At 45.0% G+C, this 17,470-nt stretch overlaps 2 protein-coding genes across 2 annotated transcripts in view; one reads left to right on the plus strand and one right to left on the minus strand.

Moving 5' to 3' along the window:
• The window catches only part of RBM17 (RNA binding motif protein 17), a 144,027-nt gene that overhangs the window by 58,368 nt on the left and 68,189 nt on the right, over window positions 1-17,470 (minus strand). The gene's annotated exons all lie outside the window — the stretch shown is intronic.
• Window positions 8,995-17,470, plus strand: part of IL2RA (interleukin 2 receptor subunit alpha) — a gene marked incomplete at both ends in the record, with an annotated part of 37,737 nt that continues 29,261 nt past the window's right edge. The window contains one exon of the mRNA XM_080810300.1: window positions 8,995-9,058. Coding sequence (XP_080666426.1) covers window positions 8,995-9,058 — 64 coding nt within the window. The remainder of the gene's footprint in view (window positions 9,059-17,470) is intronic.

The following is a 17,470-nucleotide window of genomic DNA, read 5'->3' on the forward strand; positions in this document are numbered from 1 at the left end:
AGCATCCTCAGAGCAGGTCTGAATTTCTCAGCCTGCCCCAGATCCTAGCACCACGCTTTAACCATAGGTACGCGGTCAACATTTATTGAGGGATGACTTGACAGAGCCAAAATTATTTTACCCAAGTTTTACCTTATCCCTTCCTGAGACTCGCCTGGTGGAGAGAGGAGTCCACAAAGAAATGGTGAAGAGGACAGCAGCAGGAAAGGAGAGGGAGAAACTGTGGGATCCTGAGCTCACTGGCCTTCTCTCTTGCCCCTATCTCACAGAGAAAGCTGGGCTCAGCATGTTAACACACCCTCAAAGTGAAGTCAACTCCAAAAGGCATGAGCAAGAAATGGGATTTTTAAAATAGAGCTTCCCAAGACCCTGCAATTGCACTATTGGGTATTTACCCCAAAGATACAGATGTAGTGAAAAGAAGGGCCATTTGTACCCCAATGTTTATAGCAGCAATGACCATGGTCGCCAAACTGTGGAAAGAACCGAGATGCCCTTCAACGGATGAATGGATAAGGAAGATGTGGTCCATATACACTATGGAGTATTGTGCCTCCATCAGAAAGGATGAATACCCAACTTTTGTAGCAACATGGACGGGACTGGAAGAGATTATGCTGAGTGAAATAAGTCAAGCAGAGAGAGTCAAGTATCATATGGTTTCACTTATTTGTGGAGCATAACAAATAATATAGAGGACAAGGGTAGATGGAGAGGAGAAGGGAGTTGAGGGAAATTCGAAGGGGAGGTGAACCATGAGAGACTATGGACTCTGAAAAACAACCTGAGGGTTTTGAAGGGGCGGGGGGTGGGAGGTTGGGGGAACGAGGTGGTGGGTATTAGGGAGGGCACGGATTGCATGGAGCACTGGGTGTGGTGAAGAAACAATGAATACTGTTATGCTGAAAATAAATAAAAAATTAAAAAAAAAGAAACGGGATTTTTTACTCAAGCTTTTTGTGGAAATATTGGGGAAAGGGGTTAACATTGCAAAGCAAATCACAAACTATTATTTGCCAATGATCTTAAAAATCTCTTTAAGTTCTCTATCATTTCCCCAAAGTTCCCCTTAATTTTTCACTCTCTGAACCCCTTCTCTGCCAGCCTCTCTCATCTCTACCTCTTTTTTTCTATAAAGCAATTTTTCTCACCCTTGGCATCTCTAATCAGGCCCACCCTATTGACTATGCCTTTGAGAACTGGTGACACCATCGTCAACAAACAGGAATCAGCAAGCTGTGTGACCTCATCACCTATAGGACCCACCATCCCTCCCTGTGATCACTGCTTTCTTATCTCTTTCTTCCTTATCCCATCCTTTCTCCTCATTTTTTGTTTCTGCTTCCAATCATTCAAGAGCGATCTCTTTTACCTTTCTTTCAAAGGAATTTGGGACTAGGGGCATTGTTGGCCATTCTAGGGGCATTGTTGAAAGGGCCAACAAAATGACAAGCCATAATGGCAAATGAGGGGAAAGTGAAAGAAGGTGATAGATTTCTCACGTCTTTTCTCTCCACCTGCTCCTCCTTTACCCCCTTCTCCCTTATCCCTTAGAAATCGTTTCTGCTGCAAGCTAGCTACTCATTAGTGGGGTGATGGAAGAGATGGGGGAACCAAGGTTTAGGAGAGTCTGGATGATAAACGTCAAAAACAGAGTTCCTTCTTTAAGGACCACCCAGCATAGTGGGAGCGAGAGAGCAACCAAAAGTGAACAACTAACTCTTGTCCATTAATGGCACCTCCTTTCTGCCCCTCACCTAACCTCGGGCTCAGGCACCCGGATTTAGCCCCCTGTTGCCTCCTCCCATCTGCCCTTGCTGGCCTCTTTGTTCTGTGTTCACTACCATCTTCACCAGGGAACTTTCAAGGAAGGGAAAAGATGAGACTCAAATCAGTGAATTCTACCTCTACCAAAGTTCACAACTTCCACTCTTTACTTCTTGCCCCTGTATGCCAGGTAAAAAACTGCATTTTTCCTTTGCAAGGTGTCCGGACATCATTCCTCCTTGCCATTCCAACTTGTGTCACTTGATTCAGGTCCTCATTATTTCATACCTGGGGACTATCCTAGCATCTCTATACTCTCAAGATCCCCTGGTGGCTGTCCCCAGCTCAGGCATCATGTGGATTGTGTCCCACTCCTTCTTTGACATCTTAAGTGGTTAAAGTCCAGATATCTTATATTGTCCATCATGGTCCACCCCGGTTTGAATCCAGGTGACATTTCTACCCATAGCTGCCACCACCTGTCTACCTAGCTCTTCTTCTGCCCAACTTCAGACTGTATCTTCTTATCTCAGTATGTCCTACCAAGGCTGCACTGACCCCTCAAGGACAATTCTTAGGCCTTCCTTGATCACACCAACCCACAAAATTTTCCCTTCCTGACTTTCTGCTGTTCTTCTTATCATGACCATTTGTATTTGTCATTTTTTACCATTAGAAAATTATTTCTCAAGCCTAAAATAAGGCAGATTGGTCAGCCATTTGTTGTCTGATGTAAGGAAGAGTTTCTTCTGGGAGGTACCAAACTTTTCTGGTAACAGGGTTGAGCAATTTCCTGATTAACTGAGACTCAACTTGCAGAGTTGACCATCTGTCCTGTGAGGAACTCAGTTACCTTTAACCAAATGTTCCTTTCTTGAGACTAATCTATCAATGCTATCTAGCTACTTTTTCTTCCAAAAACAAAACAAAACCACCTACTAGAAAAGAAATCTTTGAATTGGACTCATTGGAAATTACCTCCTTGCAGCAGGCTTGAAATAAAACTTGGACATATGCTCACAAAGAATTTGCCTGCAGTTGCTTTGTCATAGGCTAGTTATATTTTTATGCATAATTGTCTTCACAAATAGCAGTATAACAGCATATAAACAGTGGATTATGGGACAGAGTGACAGGTACTATGCTGAGTAGATACGACTAGAAAAGACCTCTTGGAGGCAGTGATTCTCATACGTCTTTCCATCTGAACTGTAAATTCATTAACCACAGCAGCTTTGGTATACAGAGTGTCACTGTGAGATGATACATAATTCACGACAAAATGGTTCTGCTACCTTCTCCTCTCCCTACATCTTCTGTGTCTGCACTGTGCAGTGTGACATCAACTAGAAAGCACAAGGTCAGGAAACAAAGACTGAAAGGTCACTCGGTGCAAACTGTAAAAGTCAGCTATTTGTTTGATATTAGTCTGTCTTAGCACCAAGAGTTGGTCCTCTTATTTTGTCAGAAAAATTGTGAGGCCTTTGTGATCTGGTATTATTTTGAAACTTTTCATTAATGTGATTAAAATATTTTATAAAGACCATCAGTTACTTTAAAGGTATTTTTTTTTTTGTGCTGCTTTATTAGTGGTCCTAGGAGTTCCTTAGCTGCTTGACCTTCAACAACTTCTTGTTTCAAATGTCAAGATATGTTTATGTGAAACTTTAATATTAGGAAGAAACTTCAAATTACAACATGTCATACAATGGAATCATTGAGTAAGATTTATTGTTTAAAGCAAAATGGCAGAGCCTCCGTATTTGGGAAGGATAAGGTAAAAATGTTTTTGCTTAGAAGCTAAGAAAATGCTGTGGATTTTTCCCCATTTATGGTGAGTTATGGTTGTTCTTTTGTGATTTGAAAATCGTTGAGCCATTCCTAAGCCAGCCTGCTATCCCCTGGGAAATCACTAAGACAGGAACAGGTGATGTTTGATCTGTCCATTGAGTCCAATTATATTAGTCAGGGTAAGTCAAGCTTCTGTAACAAAAGATCCCACAATAACGTGGCTTAATGTACAAAAAATTTTACTTAGACTGAGCAATTTGAGGTGCATAGTCCTGGTCATAAGTAGTTGTGTTCAGGCATTCAAAAACCCAGTTGGAGCACGTGCTGGCTCTTTCAACACCAAACGTCCAAAATTACTCTGGTCACATCATTTCAGCTGGCAGGAAAGAAGAAACAACAGGTTTCCAGTAAAACAAATGAGGTGGAAGTCTGAAACATCACTTCCACTAATGTTTCTTGGCAAGAATTTCATCAAAGAACCATACCTAGCTATGGGAGGCTTGGGAACGTATTCTACTCATTTACCCGAGAAGAAAGGTAGAATGATTTTGGTGAGCTGTTGGAGGTCTCCATCACACTGTCGTGTTATGACTGTCAATTTACTGGTCTCTGGTCTGTCACGTAACTTGGGTTTTAATTTCATCCTGTGCTTATGGCATTACTCAGTTTAGCGAATACCCAACATTTATATCCCACAGCCCTGCAGACTCACCTCTGTGACTAAAAGAATTTTACATGGTTCTGCAACTGGGACTGACATGAACATGCAGCAAGACTTAACATTTCTAAGTGGATATGGAAAAAAAATGCAACCTGAAATTTCTTGAAAAAGGAGAAGTGAGCTTCTGAAGGCAAATTAGCTGACAATTTTTTTTGGAGCCACGTGCAATTTCTATGCTCCTCTCTTTCCCCCTACATACCAGTGTAAGCATGTAAGGACTGTCAAATGTGACCTTCGTTACAAGGACCTAACGAAGCCAACAATCCTCATAAAAATTACAGTTATTTGGCTTAAAAGCTCCCCCACCCCGATTCACTATTTTCATTTTAACAATTTGTTACCGGGATGTCTGGGTTGAGTGGCCAACTCTTGGTTTTGACTTGGGTCACGATCTCATGGGTCCTGCAATGGAGCCCTGGGCCAGGCTCCTGACTCAGTGCAGAGTCTGCTGGAGATTTTCTCTCTCCCTCTCTCCCTCCCCCGACTCATCCACATACATGCTCTCTCTAAAGATAATAAATACACCTTAAAAAATTTTGTATACTGTTTTTATAATAAAAATGAAAAATAAAAGATATTTAAGCTATTTTACTAATACCTTATCACGTTGTTACTAATAAAATAAAATAGATTTAGCTCTTCTAATGATTATGAGGAGAAGCTGAGGGAGGTTCTATTGTAAAGCAAAAAAAAAAAAAAACAAACCATGCTTCAAATTTTGATTATTTTATAAAGAAATTAAATTAAGTTGTGAGATTAACTTCTGCTGTCTACTTTAATCCAAATGTACATTATGAGTCCTGGTTAGTATTTCTTTGACCCTCAAACAATTTGTAAATAAATATCATTAAATTTAATTTTGCTTTAACTTCATAAAGGAAAAAGAAGCTGACATAAAATTGAAGGTATTAGTGAACTTTAGGTAACTGTCACTTTCCCTCAAGAAATATTAATTGCTAAGACCTTCTAGAGTTTAAGAAATCATGAAGCACACGAAAAATCTTGGAGGTGATCATGGTTTTATTTGCTTCTTCATGACCTACGCGCTCATGCTCTGCACGTGTCTGGATTTCACATTGTGGCCTTGTTTTCCTTTTAGTACTGTAGTCTCGCCGGTGGCCACTAGCCTGCCTTTTCTCCTTCCTTTTTTGAACAATTCAGTCCTAAATCTTTCAGGGAGAGTAAAGCAAGGGAGACAAATGTGGTTTCTGGTGGAAGGTGGCACAGTTGCCCAGAATAGTGGTGGGGTCACAGCCCAAAGGTAGTGAGGAAGGTGTCTCCATGGGGAGACTGTCTGCAATGAGGAGTCAGGGTCTAAGCAGAATGGAGTGGGGGTCCCCGCAGGGAGCGGTCCAGTGGGGGAAGTTAGAACCTGATCAGGGTGCGACGGACCCAAAAGGACAGGCCGACTGGCAAGGGCTATCTGAGCCCAAGTGAGATGGGAAGGAGGCTCACACGTGGGGTTGGTGGCAGAACTCAAGCAAGCGGAGAAGGTCATCCCCAAAAGGAAGGGCCCGGCATAGTGGTGCCGCACCCAAGCAGGGCCAGAAGCACATCCGTGAGGTGTGGAGGGCTAGCCTGGTAAGGGCTGTCAGAGCCTGATCAAGATGAGCTCATTCCCTCCGAGTTTGGGAGTTGACTCAGAGGAGGAATTCAGAGCCTGAGCAGGGAAGGGAGGGAATCCATGTGGGGCAAGGAATCGTGGCAGGAATAAGAGGCTGATTACATACAGGGGGCTTTATCATAACGTGAAGAGACTAGAGATAATGGAAACCAAATTTCCCACTGTCAGGGAAGGGAGTTAAAAAGATAGGAAAGGAAAAAACTAGAATTCAACCCTGCATTATGAGATCGAAAGTGGGATGTTGGGATGTATCAGTGTGAACACATCCATGATTTTCAATATGCATAGATGGGTATAGAAATACATATAGATAGAAAGGTGAGGGTGAACGTGTGTGTGTGTGTGTGCATATGTGTGTGTACATACATGTACTGTACATGCATATAGTCCCTGGCTCTGTCCACTGGGAGAGCCTGGGATTTGTTCTTCCCCGATAGCAACGAGCACATCATTGAGCACATAGTGGCTTCTAAAGACTATTTTCCTCTAAAGGAACCAGGGATAAATGGCTGATTCCAGGGCTGGGAAAGAGAAAGTAAAAGATGAGTCCAGAAAATCTTTTGATGCCCCCAAAGCAAGAAGTACTCCAGAGGACTGATGAGGCACATCAAAAGGACACAGAAGCCAGCTTGAATGGGCCCCCAACAGACAAATGAAGATGGAGACAATTTGAGCACTGAAATGAATAGTAATAGATTACAACCTACTGCATAAAATAAAAAATCATGGGTCCACATAGATACAAATAAATGAATCAATAACGGATATTTACATCCTATCACAAAATATTTAATACAAAGAGGAAAACAGTGTCTCTAAAACGGGGGTACCTGGAGGATACCATTTTATTTAACCAACTGACCAGAGTAAACATCATCAGTAACGGGATAAAAGGGTGTGAGGTAAGAACACAGCCCCACTTCCACATTATTCCTGACAAAGACGCAAAACTAAATCGAGTCACCAGGAAACAGTCTATAAATCCAAACTGAGGGAGAATCTACAAAGTGACTTATCTGTCATCTTCCAATGGGTCAGGCCATGAAAACCAAGAAAAGACCAAGGACCTGCTAAAGGCACACGACAACGAGATGCAAGAAATGGTTCTGAACTGGATCCTTTGGCTGGGAGGACGTCACCGAGACAACTAGAGAAACCTGGATCTAAGGACAGATGGTAGTGATGCATCAACCCTGTTGCCGAACCGATGGTTGTAGTGATGCTGGGGAATTTCTTCGTTGGTCAGAAATACTCACTGAAGTATTCGGGGCAAAGGAACATCGCACCGGCAACAATTCTGACATAGTTTATTGGGAGGAGGTATTTGTATTGTACTTAAAATTTTTCTGCAAGTTTGTTTCAAAATTATGCAGTGACAACTATGTCTAGCAAAATTCCATTAAATTGGAAATTTTGATCAGTGGGGCAGACTCTGGAGAAAACAGGATTTGCTGCCCTCCACTGCGTGCGGTTGAACGTGTTTCTAGCAGTGCGGGTAAGCCCGCTCTGGAATCTTCTTTTTTTTTTTTTTTTTAATTTATTTATTTGTTAGAGAGAGAGAGCGAGTGAGCACAGGCAGACAGAGTGGTAGGCAGAGGCAGAGGGAGAAGCAGGCTCCCCGCTGAGCAAGGAGCCTGATGTGGGACTCGATCCCAGGACACTGGGATCATAACCTGAGCCGAAGGCAGCCGCTTAACCAACTGAGCCACCCAGGCGTCCCTCCGCTCTGGAATCTTAAAAAAATAATCTTGTCACACTTTGATAAATATCCCAGAAAGAGATCAGTTGACTGTTTTTCTCTGCAAACTCTGGTACTCAGCTAGGAAACCACCCATAGTTCATTTGCAGATTTCCAAGGCTCTCTTCAGAGCTAGTTGCTTTCCTGAGAGAGTGTCAGAGGTGGAGATAATATATATTGATACCATGAACTACTTTGGTTTGCCCAGACGGTCTTCCTTTCGCTTGCTTTTGAATACTTAAAAAACTGTATTTTATGATAACTAGATGATTGTTAATGGACATGAATTTCTGGAGAGCAGAACACAGTCAACCATTTCATGAAAAGCAGAAGGTAACTCTGATAATTTAACAAGGAAGAAAGATTTAATCGGGGGGGGGGGAGTCCAAAGTTTAACACCAAAGCCCACTTTTTAAAGATTTCATTTATTTAGTAGAGAGAGAGAGAAAGAAAGAGAGAAAGCAGGGGCAGGGGGAGAAGGAGAAGCAGACTGCCCACTGGGCAGGGAGCCCCGATGTGGGACTCCGGCATAGGACCCTGGGACCATGACCTGAGCTGAAGGCGGACACTTAACCGACTGATTCACCCAGGTTCCCCCAAAGCCAACTTCTAGTATGACCCTTTAAGAGAAAGACAAATCTGGAGGCAAAATATCTTGTAAAATGACAACTCACATTCAAAAACCTGGACATCATGGTGAAATGATTATAGCCACTACTTAATATAGATCGCAAGAGACAATTCATGAATTCTGAGTATGGGTCAGTCTTCTGTTTCCTTTTCAATTACCTCAATATTGAAGACCCCGCCATGGTTCCCCCCCCATCTCGTGTGGGACCTGCTGACTCCCCAGGGAGCCACAAGTCTGGGGGAGGACCTCGATTTCACAGTGAGGTCAATTTATGAAATGTGAAATGAGACCACTGCCAAGAAATGCTTGCTCACCCTCTTTCAGCAGCGGGGGAATCTCCCTTCCCTTCTCTGGGTGAAGCTGAAGAAAGGATTCATAAGTGAAGTCCAATCCCTCTCACCCACCCCAGCCCACACCTCCCAGCAATTGAACTTGAAAAAAAACCTGGTTAAAACCACTTCCTATATTTGAGACTAGAGAGGGCTAGGCACAGTTTCCTGACTGAACAAAGCAGCCTAATACTTATAAAGAGCGACTCCAGACTGTCCTAGAGACTAGAGAGACCACAGCAAGGATGACAGTCCGGACGGACTGACATCCTCTCATCTCCCATCCTCCCAGCACCATGCAAGTAAGAGGCTGATAGGAAACTTGACCTTCTGCCAAGAAACACCTTCTCTCCACGGCCCTCAAGAAGGCAGCTGATCCCACGTGTCAGGACGATGGAGCCAAGCTTGCTGATGTGGGGAATCTCTACCTTCATCACAGTATCTGGCCACATGACAGGTAGGAGGTCACGGGGTGCCTTCAGAATCTGGGTAAGGCTAATGGATATTACCTCTTCCCAGCCACAGAATCAGGAGGAGGGAGTTACTTAAGTAGAAAATGCAAACAAAGGGGTTGAATCTTGGGGTCTACGCCTTGTCCATGACCCCCCCCCCAGGGCCCCATGTTATGCTTCCGTCATCCCCGATCCATAAACAGAGCTTGAAACTGGGGGGTCTCCTGCCACTCGGTCTTTGTTATCTCTGGGGTGAACGGAGTGGCATGACAACAGAATGTTAACAGGGCTACTAATGAGCAGGTTCCTCAAGAAATTTCCTCTTATTTTCCAATGGATTTGGTTTTTCACGACACCAACCAGGTGTAAGATAACAAGAAAAATCTAGTAGGAATCTCTCTAAGACCAAGGTAATGTCCTGAGATGTCCGTAAGCAATATAGGAAATACCGGGGTAATTTTGAGTTTGGCTTCAAGGATGTATATGTTATTTTTAACTGCCTCAGGAAATAATATAGAGGATTTTCCTTACATGTGCAACATTATAGAAATTTTAGAAAGCGTAAGTGTACTCACTTTAAGAACTCTACTTTTTCTTATGACCTCATGTGTATGTATGCATGTATCCATATGTGTATATATACACACACACATATGCAAATTTTGGATTTCATTCATCCTTTCAAATGGGTTTTGTCAAAGATTTTTTTTTTAACAAATCAGAAACCACTAACTTCTACCTCAAACCACCTTCCCTAATTGAGTGTGAATTTTCTAATAACTTCTTCCCTTGCTTACCCAAAAGGACAGATAAGATATCAAAGTCTACAATTTCATAGCCTTAATTTCTAGATGAATAATAATGCTAACTAGCCATAGAAAGGTGTGTTAAGAAGCGAAGCGTGTTGCTGCATATAAGGTGCCTTTTTGCTTACTTGGTGAAGTAGCTAGGTTATGTTGAGCTGTGAGCTGACCCAGGGGTAGGAATTTCTTTATTGTGGAGTTGAAGAAGGCATGATTTCTGGAAGGTTTATAGGATGACTTCTGTTTCATTATGATCTTTGCAAAGTGGGAGGACAGTCCAAGTTAGAACAGAAAAGCTTTTACAACATATCTGGCTTGGGTAAAATGTGGAAACACATTTCCAGTAAACCTGCGTTATTGCTAGCCACTGGTGACTTATCTGGAGATATGAATGGTCTTGGTGGCCGTGTGGCAAGTGGGAGTATTATGAGAAATCTTCCATTCACTCGGGTCTCCAAACACCTATTCAGTACCTCTCAGTCCCCACCTCGACCCTGTAGGAAATACGAAAATGAACAAGACATAGTCTCAATCCTTGAGAGACTTATAACCTAGCAAGGGAAGGAAAGGCAAGGGCATCAGAACAGTACTACGGATTAGAATTTGATGGAATCTATGTGAGCAGGACAAACAGAGAAGCTGCATGACAGTAGCGTTCAAAAAGAGCCCTGAGAGACTAGTAAAGTTGCCCAAGTGGACATTCCAGATAGAAAGGCCCTATGACCAAAGACACATCAGAAGATGAGGGAACAGCAGGGGGTTTGTTGTGGCCCCCAACACTGGATGAGCATGTGGGGACATCGGGGATCGAGTATGAAAATATAGGATGGGGTCAGACGGATGATCCAATGACTACTAGACAATAAAAATGACCATGACCATTTATAGAGCGCCTTCTTTGTGCCAGACATGTAAGTCTCATTTTCATCCTCATAACCACTTTGCAGTGTGGATGTCACAACCTCACTGGATGAAGAACCCAAAACTCAGAAGTCACACAGACAGGGACAGAGTTGGCGTTCCAACCCAGGGCTCCCTGACTTACGATTTTCCCATTCATTGCAGACACATCTGTGGAGATGACCCTGGCATAGAGTGGAGGGAGATCAGGTGCACAGAGACAAGTTGCGAGGCCCCTATAATAGTCCAGTCAAGAGCCTAATGAAGACCTGGTGGCCAAAGAGTGAAATGGGTTGAGTTTCTTGGATTAACATATAGTTTAGGAACCACCCCATATAAGAAAGAACCTCATCTCAGACCTTTTCCTCCAAGAGGAGGAACCCGGTCTTAAAATAAACAAGACTTTTTATTCCTCAGGGGGGAGAGGTCTCTAACGAAATCAGACTGTCAACAGATGCAATTTCTAGCTGATTCATAAAGCAGATTTTCATTCTGAAAATTTCCAAAGCCGCCAGTTAAAATTGTGATGGGTTGCAGAGGATGTATTAGTCAACTTAGGTGTTTTTAGTCTCTGTATTACTGGGTCCTGGGATGTGGTTAAAAAGAGAATTCTCCTGATGTTACCAACGTGGCACGTTAGCAAAGGCACCTTTCTCAGAATTGTGGAAATTCTGAAAGTTTATCTGTGCTTTGATCATCTTTCTTTCATTCTAGGAATTCTGTGATCAAAATCTTCATCCCCTAAATTTAAAAAAAAACCCAAAGTGTGGAAACCTATTAAGATGATATTTTTGTCTAATTATCCCTTCTTGTAAAGACTACTGCCCACACCGGAATTTCCCCTCTTCAAGTTTGTCATTAAAACCCAAAATGCTTCACTCTCCACATCTAATCATTCCATTTCTTCAGATCCCAAAGTATTGTTACCATGGTTGACTCTGCTCATGTTCAAGATACACCTTGGAGAGACAGGGCTTTGGTGAGCTTAGGGAATACCTCACAGATCAGTTGCTACTTTCTTTAAAACAGCATGTCTTACGTAGGCAGTGCTGTATGTCACCTGTACGTACGCTCCATTTTAGATCTGAGCCAAGCAAGGCACACAAAGAAGTGACTTCACCCATGGTCAGTTAGAGGGGCTAGTAAAGAACCCTTGTTGATTCCTACAACGTCAACACTTGGACCCACTCATCGCAAAGAGAAGTATCCTTAAGTTTCTTTGGCTAAGTCCTGAGCATTCTGGATACTTCTCTGTCAGGTCTGGTGGAAGTCGTTGCTGTAATAGCTAGAGTCACCCCTGAGTCAGGCCATTCCACAACATGGTGGCCGTTCGAGTGAATTTCCTTGCTCCCCTCCTTGCCCAGGGGTCAGGAGAAACTTCAGAAATTAAGAGTCCCCTTAGAAAGTGGGGTCTATCACCTGAGGTCAGTGGAGAGAAGAGTTGGGAGAAAATCGAACCTTGAAAGTGAGCCAAGGCCCATCCTAACAAGCGTTGTTGGAGGATGGAAGACAAGACATGTGAACAGCATGACTTGTGACAAACTGCCCCGTCCCTCCCTGGGCCTCAGTTTCCCCCTATAAAATGAGAAGGATGAAAGAGAAGATTTTGAGACTCTTGTTGTTCTGTCAAAAATTCTGAAAAGGAACTAAAATAAGCTCTGCTTAAAAGGCATTTTCAAGCTAGGGTATTTTCAGGTGAAAAAGTTTCCAGACTGAAGAGATACACACAAGGTCTGGGCTAACGAGACAGTTCGGTGGCAGAGTACCGAGGCCTGGCATGTCATGGCAGGTTATTTCCAACTCTTGAAAGGTACGCCACAGCGCTTAGCCATGACCCACTGCTTCCGTACATGCTGCAGTTGTAAGCGTCAAGACCAAAACACCACTGAGGGCTGGTGACGCATTCTGCTGCTTGTTTGCTTCCTCGGGGAATCTTCGCCTCCAAACCATTTCCTTGTTCCTCACAGGAGCGATCCTACGTGAGTGGGGACCTGTGTCTCCTCTATTTATCCCTGGCCATTTCCTGTGAGAAAAGGATAGGTCCTCATTCAATGGACTGCTTCAAAAGTTATAAGCCCTCTGTCCCTGAACATGTTCCAGTAGAGCTGTCTGGCCACTTCTGCGGCCATCGAGGGGTGCGAGGAAGAGGGACAGGGTGGCCTTCTGGTCTCTTTCCAACCTTCCGTGCTGGTTCTCCTCTGCCTCCTTCCCATATGTTTTACCTCCCCTCCCGGAAAATGAAATTAAGGATATGTGATTTTCACATTTTGCAAATCCAAGATCACATACAAGTACAGGTTTTGGGCTCTAGGAGAGAAAGCACAATCCAGGCCACTGCCTGCGCCCTGCCCCAAACTCTGGACAGTGGTGAGAAACAGAAAAGGGAAGCGACTGGGACTGGGCACGGGGAAGTCTCTGAAAGGGTACAACTTGAACCATAGCTTTATTTGTGTTGGGCGAATTTCCAGTTAGCCAAGCATTTGGAGTAAAAATGGCTCTGCCCCTCTCCTCTCCACAAAGGGCTCTCTTTCTCCGGAAGTGGTTGAGCGAAGCTGCGACCAGGGGTTTTCAAATAAGGTGGAGAGATTTCCCAAACCAGGCAGGAGGTTGAAGTGGGAGCCTCTGATCCCTTTGGACTTAGCATCTGTGACTGCTTCTCTTCAGGCTGACAATGTGTGCCACCCTGGCATCAGTCCATGGCCCACCCAGGGGCCCTCAAAAGCTCCTGGGTGTCTCTAAACTTCCTGAGATCTTCGTTTCTTGTTCAGCTCTTCCTCTGGGCAGGTATCACGTGAGAAAAGCTCCAGGACAGTTAAGTACCTTCTTCTTCTCTTGGCTTCCTAATAATTCCTTCAGGAATTTCTTCTTTGGTAGAGTCAGCCAATGCCCCAGGTGGCATCAAGGAGGGGAGAAGCCCAGGGAACCTCACTGCCTAAAGATCAACTCATTTGTCACTCCTCCACATAGAGCCTGAACATCTCAACAGGGAGAACATTGTGGTAGCAAGAATCCATCTGGCTTTTTTGGTTCTTAATCTTTTTGGAGTGGTGAGTCCTTGAGAAAACTTGATGAGATCTGTCTCCTTAGAAAAACGTACGTACCCACACAAAATCTGGAGTGTAATTCTCTGGGTTGTAGCCTCCCCGTAAACCACGGTCAACTGGTAAGATCTCTGAACTGATCTTCACCATCTCTACACTGGCAGTCATAAACAGAGAGAATGAGACACGGAGAGTTACCCTCCCCGGAAAGAAAGCTGTAGCTGGCTTGGAAAAGGCAACTTAAGAGGCATGGTTGTACGCAGGGAGGACAGCAAGACATGGGTGCCAAGGACAGAACAAAAACACTAGGCACCAGGGAAAGCAGAGAGCCGAGACTAGCATCCAGGCCTCTTCGATTCCAGTCCAATGTTCCTGCACATCTTTACATAGAGTCTCGGTGGTACACAAGCAGCCGTCCACTGATGGGTTAGGATCACCAAGATGAAAGAGTGTGTGGTCCTTGCCCTCGAGCTGCTCGTGGGGATGAGAGGTCTGCTGAGCATTTCCTTCTAGAAGACGGCCAAAGGAGAGCCAAGAGTGTCTGCCAATGAGTCAGTGCCCATCGCTGAACCCCCACCAGGCTTTCAAATAAGTCACCCATTTAGGGGCAAATGATAATGTAGTCATCTCTAGGTATTTTAGGTATTTTCCCCTCTAAGATTACTCAGATAGTTTTTGGCTATTTGACTTGTTCTACGGTTCCTCCCAGATTTGCATCCATCAGTAAGAGAACCCAAGTCTCACTGGGAAGTGTATTTAGAGCAGAGGTTCCCAGTGTGTATCTGGAGTGCTTTAACAAAGGATATCCAAACCCACCCAAGACCAGTTAAGACCAGTTAGGGTAGACTCTCTGGAGATGAGAACTGGACACAATATTTTTTTCCTAAGTTCCTTAAATGATTTAAGACACAGTTAGGATTGAAATCCACAAAATGATGATTCCCGTGGTTGTCTGATTCCATTATTTCACTGCTATTCACTAAGATTAGGGGTCTTAATGCAGTACTTCCCCAAATTTAATATATTTACAAATCGCCATGGAATATTGTTATGTAGCAGATTCTGATTCAGGATCTCTGGGGCGGGGATTGAGATTCCGGTTTCAAACAAACTCCTATATGAAGCCCACGTTGTTGGTGCACAGACCCCGTTTTGAGTAGCAAGGCTACCATGTGAGAGAGGAAATACACATTGTATCTACCAGCATAGAACTTGCAACTAAAATGGGAAAACCGATTTGGGAAAGATACAAGATCAAATATTCCAGAGTAGTACATGGCGAAGTCAATGCGTGCCATCGCGATCCGAACAGTGTGGGTAGCCTGCTTCTGGAAAGTCTGGAAAGTCTTCTCAGAGAACACGGTCCTAGGACATAATGACTCTGAATTTGTGCTTGTGACTCTCAGGACATGGGGTGGAGGACAGTATTTTCTAATGATTTTGCTAAGTTGTATACATGGATCAGGTTCTGTAATGGACTTGAAAACTGAGCAGTTGAGGAACGCAGGGAAATAAATGGCCCCTATTTCATGTATAAACCAAAGCTTCTGCGCACGTGCTGAGCAAAATGAGACTCAAGGTGCTGGTGGTTCTCTGAGGAAAACATACCTTTGCTCAGACAAAAAGCACCTGAGTCCTCCCCTCACATTCATCCTCTAGGTGTCTACACATGTCAGCGGTGTCTGGTAGATTTCCTTCGCACGATGAATCATTGGCTCAGCATCACCAGGACCATATGACCCCCGGTAATGGTCAGAAAGTCCGGGTCTAATTTCCCTACATCCAGATTTTGCCCCTGACCTGGCTGCAGCTTACCACGTACCATGGGGCTAGATTCTAGAAGCTTCCCTCCCGACAACCCGTCCCAATGCCCTCATGCACCCCATCCTTGGGGCTTTTGATCAACTACCCAACTCAGTGCCGGATATCCTGCAGTTTCGGGCAGGAGAAAACTCTAAGGCACCCAAGGGAGGGTGACGACCTCACTGGGAAGGGAAAGGGGAGGAGGCATGCGCTGGTCAGAGCTCTGTGCCTCTAGGCAGGCCTGCCCCAGGGTGGAAGGCAGGAGGCTGACTGGTCAGATGTGCTTTTGGGGGGTTGTTTTCTCTCCAACTTCCCCACCGGCCTCTTGCCGTACGCCGTGAGCAAGCAGGCTGGTGGCTGGAGACCCAGAGCAGTTGAGTGATTCTTCCCCCAAGTAGAAGCAGGGGCAGCAGGTTTCTAAGGAATAAGAAGGAAGCTCTGAAGAGGCGGCTGGTTCCTTTCCCCTGAAGATCAGGGAGAATCACCCCAGCAGGCCCGGCCGCCTACGGGGGCAGGTGAGCGAAACTGTCAGCTGGGACCTGGGAACGGGGCCACGGAAGGCAAGGTGGCCCCCGGAACCCGCTGCCTCCTGCAGGCTGAGTTGTTTCCGTCTAGTTCCCAGAGCCTCTCCACGGGAAACCCAACAGGAGCTGAGAGCCATGGCCGGCAGGTCCTCACTCCTTCAGGACTATGGGAATGCGGGGCGTCCATTCAGGTGACGCTCACGGTCAGGTAGGCCTCCTTATCACGCCCATTTTACAGCTGGCACACTGAGGCTCGCAGAGGCTAAGCAAGCTGCCCCGCGTAATGCAACCAGGCAGAGCTAGGATGTGAGACTGCCTTCTTCGCTCTTCTTCTAAACTGCTGCTAAGGGCATAAATTCATGGGCCGTATTGAGAAAGAAGTTTATTCTCACTTTGTGAGAAGTCAAAGGAAGTGTCTCCGAGCTACGGCCCACCGCTCCTGCAGGGCCGTAAATTCCCAGGTCTGGGTTCCCAAAATCCAAACCCTCGGGCCAGGAGCCCGCCCCTGCCTCTACTCAAGGGACCGAACTGACCTCTCCAGTCTCCTCCCTTCCTTGGGGGTCTTAAATTCTCTGATTCCTGTTGTTGCCCTCCCGTGTTCTTTCCACCCCCCCCCCCCAAGAGCAGCTCCAACTCGGTTTTGACTCGGCTTCAAAGAAAGCGCTTCGGTGGAGCCCAGTCTGCCCCAGCCGCCCACAAAACAGAGGAAATTCTGAACATCTTCAGGCATGAGTCAACCCCGCCAGGTTCAGGAATCTCTGCCCACAGCATCACCCACTCTTTTCTGTTTGGGCCCGAAATAGACACCTTCTTTAGAAGCTTTGCTGCTTTTGGTATTCTCAGCAGTGAAAAAAAAACAAAGGCGAGGATCAAGTGTATGTCCCCGAGGCGTGATAGTGGGAGTTTTCTCTGCTGTGGAGTTTCTCAGAGTTTAGCAAACATTGCCGCTAAGGGACAGGGGACAGACAGGTGGAAGAGGGAAGGGGCAAGGTGGCTGGGGACAGTCTCATCTGTGGCAGGACTCCTGGTTACAGGTTCATTCCTTTGTATAGCGATCATTCAGCGAGTCGTTAGTTGGGCAACTACTAGGTGTCAGATACAGGGTCAGAGATGAATGTGGTCACCCAGTCCTGGGTGGTCAGGAACTCCTCACCCAGGAGGAGAGAAATATCTTGCAGAGATAATTATAACACACGGTAGGGTCTAAGATCTAAGTATGAAGGAAGAGCGGACACAGAGACATTCCTTTGTCTTGCGAGACCGGTTCTAAGCTGCCTCGCATTTACCACAACATCTGGGACAGGAAGGAGCACTGGGAGCATTGTGTTGTCGTTATTAATTACTAA

The sequence above is a fragment of the Martes martes genome, assembly GCF_963455335.1.
Source record: "Martes martes genome assembly, chromosome: 8".
Classification (NCBI taxonomy): Eukaryota; Metazoa; Chordata; class Mammalia; order Carnivora; family Mustelidae; genus Martes; species Martes martes.